The following is a 9000-nucleotide window of genomic DNA, read 5'->3' as shown; positions in this document are numbered from 1 at the left end:
TGAACCCCTAAAATATTAAAAAGTCCAAAAAAGCCAACAAAAAAAAAAAAAAAAAAAAAAAAAGCAGTGTCCAACTTTGAATAGAAAATGCAGAGCTTAAAGCTCAGGCCGCTTTCATAGATGATTAGGCAATACTAATAAAAAAAAAATAATAATAATAATAAAAATTGGTCTGATTATTGCGCAACAGAATTCAGGAATGTCTTAAATTATATTTAAAAAAATAATAATAAAAAATAAAATAGTAAACTAATAAAAGCAAACTCTTCTGAACCCCTAAAATATTAAAAAGTCCAGAAAAGCCAACAAAATAAAATAAAAAAAAAAAGTTCTTCCTCACAGGTTTGTTGCGTCATTGAGCAGATGGTGTGTGTGTGTGCATATATAAGATGCACACCATCATATTCAATCATAAATATGTTATGTAAGTGAGAATACAAACAAAACATCTACACATCTTTACCTTTCTGTTTCCATCATGTTTATAAGTAAGTTCTGTAGTGTGCAGCGTCCATACATCCTCGTAACAACATTAAACTCTTCCAATAAATACGTTAGCAACAAACAAAGAAGCTGCTGGAGTGTCTACTGCATAAGAAATGAGCATCTACATTCCCCTTTGAGTCAAAGGCGTCTTCCTTCGTCTGTTGATCCTCACGCTCACTCTTTGGATGGGCTTCAGTGCTAACGGGTCTCATGTAGGGCTGGCCTTGCGAGCGTCTCTCCTCAGTTCCTGGATGTGCAGTTCCTGTTGGGTCAGAAAGTATTTGAAGAACTCATACACGGACCAGGCGATGGCTGTAGACGGCATCTGATAAATCACCCGCGCTCTGGCACCTTTAAAAAACGCCGGCACGCCGCCCAGCCGGTACACTGTCCTGAGTGCGTTCACCATGCCGGAGAGATGTCCGCTAACGTGTGCGGAGCTGAGAGCCACGTTCTCCTGCGTGTTTAGCAGCGTCTTGCACACGTCTAGTGGAGTGGTTAGGGCAGCGGACACAGCACCGGCCGCCGCTCCAGACAGGATGTGCGTCTCGGGCCGGTACTCGCGCTGGGGGTTAAAATGTTCCTGCATGAATTCGTAAGTGATGAAGTGGACGGCCTGGAAGGGGATGTTCATGGTGAGTTGAGTGCTGTAGCTGCGGTAGAAGGCAGCCAGGCCTTCCTTGCGACTGACTGTCAGGACGCAGTCATACAGGCTGCGGTATGGAGAGTTATACATCTGCATCCTCTGCTTCACCACTGAGCGAGAGAGAGTGAAAAAGACTCAATTCACTGACTTAAAACATTCATTGTACTCATCACTCTCATCAAGAATACAAATGCTAAGTCTAACGAACCACGATTTTTATGAATAATACAAAAAGTGTTATGTGTCACACTTCGCCTGGAGTTTGATTGACAGGCGATCTGACCAACCATTTTGAACTTGAAAAATTGTGTGTATTGACGTCTTTTTTGCGGTTAAAAAAAGATACCTTCTGATTAGGGCTGCACGATTAATCAAAATTAAATCGCAAAGGTGATAAATCACGATTAGGCAGAAGCTGCGATTGTCATGTGTATCTTTCAGTGAAGCACGGTTCTGTGATCAGTAGTAAATCTCCATCCGAAGGCCAGAGGGCGCTCTCGCACTGAAACTCCAAATAGCCTTGCAGAAGAAACCCAGGAAATCCCCATAGCTGTTGCTGAATAAACAGAAGCTTTAACTGCTTTCATTGATTCAATGTGACTAATAAACACACGACTATGACAATATATGGTTTATCTGAGTTTGTCTGTAAGTATATAACAATGCAATGCTAATCGACATAGCCTTTATCACTGCTTAGAATACTATGAAATATGTTGCGTGCATTATTCTGTGTAAGACGCTACATCATCTCACAGAAGGATTTATTTCAAACACTCAACTGACTTTATGAAGAGAGTTTGGAGTAAAAACAAGTTATTAAATGTGGTATTTTCACATGCTTTCAGGTGGAGCAGTATTTACTACACAGAGCTGTAGTTCACTGACAAGCACTGACAGTGAACTACGGCTCTGAAAGTATGCTCCATCTGAAAGCATGTGATGGAGATTTACTACTAATTACAGAACCGGCTTTACTGACAAATACGCATGACAATCACATTCGATTAATCGTGCAGCCCTACCTCTGATGTTCATTCATGTTTATTTCTTGCTATAACTTGTAAAGAGGAAGAGATGATCGGTTCACTTGCTACTTGAACTGAGGCGCTACAGCGATCTATCATGACCGCTGTTGTTTGCGAAGGGTCAATTCAGCAATTAGGTTTGCATCATATCTGCTAGTATTATACTGAAATCAGTGATTAAGAACCCATATTATTCAACCTTGGTTGGAATGACTCATTTTTGTTGGGCACAACCCGAAAACAAGTTTGCATTTTAGCACATCCAGTTCAGTTTTTTTAATGGGTTTTCGGTTAAATTTCTGAAATAAGGTATGTTTAACACAAGCTCAGATATTTTCATGTTTTATTCTACGACATAAAATACATCAGTAAGAACCCCTTGTTTTTTTTACAGCCTTTACTTGTTGCTAACAAGTGTCTAAATGGGACCACAGAGGACATTAAACGTCATCACAGCAAACAGGTCAACTCATCTACTCACTAGTCATTTTCACAACCTCACTGTGTTTATAATCACACTCTTGCAACCTATTGTAACTAATTTTTTGTGAAAATATTATAGAAAGAAAGAAATTATATACAAGATAATCATAATAATAATAACTCATTTGATTTTAATGATATATTTCTATTGTCTAGACAAGGGTTTCCAAACTGGGATTAATGAGGGAACTGCAGGAGGTTTGTGAGCTGATGAAAAGCTTCTATTAAGTAAATAAAAAATAAAAAAAAAAGTACGAAAACAAGTTTGCATTTTAGCACATCCGGTTCAGTTTTTTGAATGGGTTTTCGGTTAAATTTCTGAAATAAGTTATGTTTAACACAAGCTCAGATATTTTCATGTTTTATTCTACGACATAAAATACATCAGTAAGAACCCCTTGTTTTTTTTACAGCCTTTACTTGTTGCTAACAAGTGTCTAAATGGGACCACAGAGGACATTAAACGTCATCACAGCAAACAGGTCAACTCATCTACTCACTAGTCATTTTCACAACCTCACTGTGTTTATAATCACACTCTTGCAACCTATTGTAACTAATTTTTTGTGAAAATATTATAGAAAGAAAGAAATTATATCCAAGATAATCATAATAATAATAATAACTCATTTGATTTTAATGATATATTTCTATTGTCTAGACAAGGGTTTCCAAACTGGGATTAATGAGGGAACTGCAGGAGGTTTGTGAGCTGATGAAAAGCTTCTATTAAGTAAATAAAAAAAAAAAAATAAATAAATAAATAAATAAAAAAAAGTGAATCAGCTCACAAAAAGATAAGCCCAGATAAAATCTAAAATTAATACTGATGAAATGTGGAATTTCTTGGGCGTAGTCTGCAACAGTTATCTTGAAAGACCCAAAAACAAACCACTTTACAGTTTACTTATAACAGTATTAAAAATATAAGATTCATTATTGACTGGTATTGACAGTAGAAGAATACCTTCTGCTGGGTTCATGAAGGCATCGTGGAGGACAGTGGCAACACTTCCTGCCACACCTGAAGAGGAAAAGAGAAGAAAAATTATGTACATCACCATATCAAGTCACAACATGTGGAAAAAACAGAACAGAAAGTCAAACTCATATGCTACTTTTACAATGTCCTATACAACAGACAAAGGGGCGCTTTCCATTCCTTTTCCTCAAAACGATGGCACAACGGAAACACAACAACGCTGTACCTGCCAAATTATAAACCCTTGATCTCTTGCTCTTGAGTTCAGAGTCAGAAATCTAGCAATGGACATTCATTAAAGGGATAGTTCACCAAATATGCAAATTTGCTGTTAATTTACTCACCCTTAGGCCATCCAAGATGTAGGTGACATTTTTTCTTCAGCAGAACAGTAAAGAAGATTTTTAGCAAAAATCAGTTCTTGGTGATTAAAATGCAAGTCCACAGCTACAGTCACTTTCAGAGTCAAAAAAGCATATCAAGGCAACACAAAATTAATATGCGTGACTCCTTACAATATATTGAGGTCTTATGAAGCAAAACAATCGCTCTGTGCAAGAAACTGAACATTATTTTCAACATCATTACCTGTAATCCTTAGCCTTAGGCAAATGGTCCGAAGTGACGTCCGGTTAGCGAACTAATCGTTCTTTTTAACCAGTTCTTTTAAGCGAACTAGTTGAACCATTTCACCAAATCGGACTGAATCGTTTATTCACTTCATATGCTTTAAACGTGTAAAACATCTGTGTTTTACATCACATCACTATTGGGTACTTTAAAAATATAATTGCATATACCTGATGTCATTGCATGATTACATAAACTGGTGAATCAGTTATTTGAACCAGAAGCGAACTCTCTGAAAGAACCAGTTCGCAGAAAAGAATCAGCTTTCCCGTTTGCCTGAGGCTATGAATTACACGTAATAATGTTGTAAATAAAGATCGGTTTCTTGCATTGATTGATCTTTTCGCTTCTTAAGACCTCTATATATAGTCAGGAGCCACGGATATTAATTTTGTGTTGCCTGATTTTACTCTCAAGTGCTGGGAGTCACTAATTGCATTGTATGAAACACCAAGGACCATGGTTTCAGCTAAACATCTTCTTTACTGTTCTACTTAAGAAAAAGTCACCTATCTTGGATGGCCTGAGGGTGAGTAAATTAACAGCAAGTTTTCAATTTTGGGTGACCCATGCCTTTAAGAACTCACAGAATAATCCCTTCTCCTACCGTTAGCAATGTGACTGTTGCCTCCGTTCTGTATGACGTCACTAAGGCTGCGCTTGATCCGCTCGTAGCAGGCGAAATAGAGTGCGTGTGCAGGACCGGCCCCCAGCACAGTGATATTGAGGCCCCTCAAGGGCCGAAGGAGACCCTCAGTCCGCACAATCCTCTTCAGTGCACTGTACACACTGCGGTACTGAGCCTTTGGGTCCGGCTGTAAACTCTGCATACGTGTCTATGGACAGAAAAACAGCAGCATATAAGCATATCAACAATAAAAAGAACAACTCTTGATATGTATATATTTTCAAACATAGTTTCCGAACTAGACCAAATCATGAAGATCAGTTATTTTTGTCTTGTGTTCTGACATTGTGTGGCATACAAGGCAGTTTCACCTCAAAACAAATCTCAGATGTCATAGCTTTTCATTCAATTCCACCAAAAATATCTATATAATTTACAGAGACCCCTAAAAATAGATATTTTCTGACAGAAATAAAAAGGATTGTTAAATTGTTAACAAAAAGGGAAGGAAATACCATCAATATGTAGACAGAGATAGAAGCAGTCAATCTTTCTGCTTACCCAACACTTTGGCTCAGTTATAAAACATGCTTTGTTTAATATGAATGATTTGGCAAAAATCATCATAACACACAGAGACTGAGGGGCACAGCAACCAGGCTATCAGAATAAAGCCTGATCCACAAACTGAAGCTTATTCCGGCCAGAAACGTCTGAGCAACATAAAGTGCACAATGATGACCACTCAGTTTTTTGCACCAATAACTTTGAAGTGAGTACACTTTTATACAGGCTTTTTGACCACATATGAATAATTACTAAATGTTTTAAAAATCTTTTTTTACTCCAACTAACTGTGGTGATTGAGAAATAGTGATTCAGAACATTTGGGAACAATTTTAAATGATTCACTGAAAAGAACTCATACTATGTATATAAACTTTGAAGTGAGTACACTTTTATACAGGCTTTTTGACCACATATGAATAATTACTAAATGTTTTAAAAATCTTTTTGACTCCAACTAACTGTGGTGATTGAGAAATAGTGATTCAGAACATTTGGGAACAATTTTAAATGATTCACTGAAAAGAACTCATACAGTATATGACTTGTTAAAACATGTTTCGCTATACACCTGCAATATCTAACCATGCAAATATTTTAGACTGTTTTTAAAACAAAAGATCTAGAATGCAACATGCATATGATATATGATGATGATGAAGTGAAAGAATCATTTAAGTATGTCTATATAGTCCATGTAAAACAAGTTTAAACTTGTAAATGAAACCAAAACACTTCTTTTTCAGTCTTTCTTTCCCATTATCTTTTTAATTCTACCACTTAAATCTAAACACTAGACAAGCCAGTGTGAGCGGTTACAACTTACTTTGAACAAGATACTATTAAAGCTAAGCAAAAGGGTTAAATTAGTTCTTCTTTAACTAGTGAACTAGACAAACACCCTGATATGTTTGAATTTACCCAAAACTATCATCAGAAAATCCCTGTCATCAAACAGCAACAGCTAACTGGAATATGCTGGAATAGCAAGAAATCTCCCTGAAAACATTCATCAGGGTGGATTGAGTTTTCAAACAGATTTAACTCCCCATTTCAAGCTGTTCTGTAATCTCAACTCATGCTTCATTATAATAATAATTATAGCAATGCTTTTGCAAACGTTTGCAACTATTTTAGGAATACATTTCTCTGCATTCTGAAGAACTTTAGCAAACAAAAAGCAGAAGAGCAGCTAAATATGCCACAGAAAACACTAAGCCAATGTCGTTTCCTCAAATATAGTCAAATAAGACATGTAATGCTATGAACATGTTTGAAACTTCAAACCTGAATGGGTTACACACTTCCCCTGAGAAAAAAAACTGAAAAAAACGTCTTTCATTAAAAAAGAGACAGCGCGAAACACTTCTTAGGACTTAAACACATTTTTTATGTCCACAAACCAAACCAAAACAACTTTTTTGTGTAGACACTTTTTTGTGTTCACAAAACAAAAAACAGAAGCTGTCAAAGTCAATCATGACGTCACATTCCCGTTTTTATAGCATCACATAACTAACTAAAACTAAACTTTTACTACATTAGTAGAAAATTATTTGAAGTGTAAATTAATTCTTTAGTTTGTCTCGCGTCCCATTAGATTACATGGAGAGGGCGGGGTTTATGACCTATACTGGGTCCAGCCGCCTGGGGGCGATCGAAACGTTTTGGCTTTACTTTTTAGGACTTGTGCGGCACACTTGGTTAGTTACTATCAAGCAAATGTCATATATGAGAGGTGACAGTCACGACAGGAATGTGAGTATGTGTTGTACATGTGTGTGTGTGTGTGTACTGGTTTATATATCCTGGTGGGGACTTAAACCTGACTACACACAGACTCATGGGGACTCGTGTCACGGTGGGAACCTAAATTGAAGTCCCCACGGGTACAAAAGCTTATAAATCATACAGAATGAAGTTTTTTGAAAATTTAAAAATGCAGAAAGTTTCCTGTAAGGGGTAGGTTTAGGGGTAGGGTTGGTGTAGGGCAATAGAATATACGGTCTGTACAGTAGAAAAACACTTACACCTATGGAGAGTCCCCACAAGGATAGCTGACCAGACTGTGTGTGTGTGTGCGCGTGTGTGTAAATAACGGTCTGTTAATCAATTTCAAAACGCCCCATCCTAAATGCAAGAGACACTCTTGCACATTCACAGTTCACACCCTTCTGGTCGTGTGAGATTACGACCTCTGCCCTGGCCCACCCCTCAGCCACGAGGAGTGACTCACACCACCCCATCCGTTCGGCACTGATTACTGGTAATGCTCTCTAGTTACCGCCATCAGGCCCAACGTTTAAACCAGCTGTAAACTTTCACCTGCCATCGAAACTGGAGTTAACTTTTTAACCAACATATTTATATATACTAGTTATCAAGATATTATATATATATGTTTTAAATCATGTTTTTAGTCACTGTTCTTTCAACTACAGAAAATATTTAATATACACTGAACGAAATTATAAACGCAACACTTTTGTTTTTGCCCCCATTTTTCATGAGCTGAACTCAAAGATCTAAGACTTTTTCTATGTACACAAAAGGCCTATTTCTCTCAAATATTGTTCACAAATCTGTCTAAATCTGTGTTAGTGAGCACTTCTCCTTTGCCGAGATAATCCATCCACCTCACAGGTGTGGCATATCAAGATGCTGATTAGACAGCATGATTATTGCACAGGTGTGCCTTAGGCTGGCCACAATAAAAGGCCACTCTAAAATGTGCAGTTTTACTGTATTGGGGGGTCCGAAAACCAGTCAGTATCTGGTGTGACCACCATTTGCCTCACGCAGTGCAACACATCTCCTTCGCATAGAGTTGATCAGGTTGTTGATTGTGGCCTGTGGAATGTTGGTCCACTCCTCTTCAATGGCTGTGCGAAGTTGCTGGATATTGGCAGGAACTGGAACACGCTGTCGTATACGCCGATCCAGAGCATCCCAAACATGCTCAATGGGTGACATGTCCAGTGAGTATGCTGGCCATGCAAGAACTGGGATGTTTTCAGCTTCCAGGAATTGTGTACAGATCCTTGCAACATGGGGCCGTGCATTATCATGCTGCAACATGAGGTGATGGTCGTGGATGAATGGCACAACAATGGGCCTCAGGATCTCGTCACGGTATCTCTGTGCATTCAAAATGCCATCAATAAAATGCACCTGTGTTCGTTGTCCATAACATACGCCTGCCCATACCATAACCCCACCGCCACCATGGGCCACTCGATCCACAACGCTGACATCAGCAAACCGCTCACCCACACGACGCCATACACGCTGTCCGCCATCTGCCCTGTACAGTAAAAACCGGGATTCATCCGTGAAGAGAACACCTCTACAAAGTGCCAGACGCCATCGAATGTGAACATTTGCCCACTCAAGTTGGTTACGACGACGAACTGCAGTAAGGTCGAGACCCCGATGAGGACGACGAGCATGCAGATGAACTTCCCTGAGACGGTTTCTGACAGTTTGTGCAGAAATTCTTTGCTTATGCAAATCAATTGTTGCAGCAGCTGTCCGGGTGGCTGGTCTCAGA

The 9000-nt window shown here is 38.6% G+C and overlaps 1 protein-coding gene across 2 annotated transcripts in view; it reads right to left on the bottom strand.

Moving 5' to 3' along the window:
- Window positions 1-343: 343 nt before the first annotated feature.
- The window catches only part of slc25a37 (solute carrier family 25 member 37), a 36214-nt gene continuing 27557 nt past the window's right edge, over window positions 344-9000 (bottom strand). Inside the window, exons 1-3 of one of the 2 annotated variants that reach the window (XM_016243290.1) lie at window positions 4863-5087; window positions 3611-3667; window positions 344-1242 (exon numbers count right to left, since the gene is read on the bottom strand). In XM_016243290.1, the coding sequence (XP_016098776.1) occupies window positions 695-1242; window positions 3611-3667; window positions 4863-5085 (828 nt within the window). In that variant the 5' untranslated portion in view covers window positions 5086-5087 and the 3' untranslated portion in view covers window positions 344-694. Of the gene's footprint in view, window positions 1243-3610; window positions 3668-4862; window positions 5088-9000 lie in introns of those variants that run through there. The other variant, XM_016243292.1, reaches the window with a different exon arrangement.

The sequence above is a fragment of the Sinocyclocheilus grahami genome, unplaced genomic scaffold (genome assembly GCF_001515645.1).
Source record: "Sinocyclocheilus grahami isolate Dianchi unplaced genomic scaffold, SAMN03320097.WGS_v1.1 scaffold686.1, whole genome shotgun sequence".
Lineage (NCBI taxonomy): Eukaryota > Metazoa > Chordata > Actinopteri > Cypriniformes > Cyprinidae > Sinocyclocheilus > Sinocyclocheilus grahami.
This window is presented reverse-complemented; position numbering and strand designations above follow the sequence as displayed.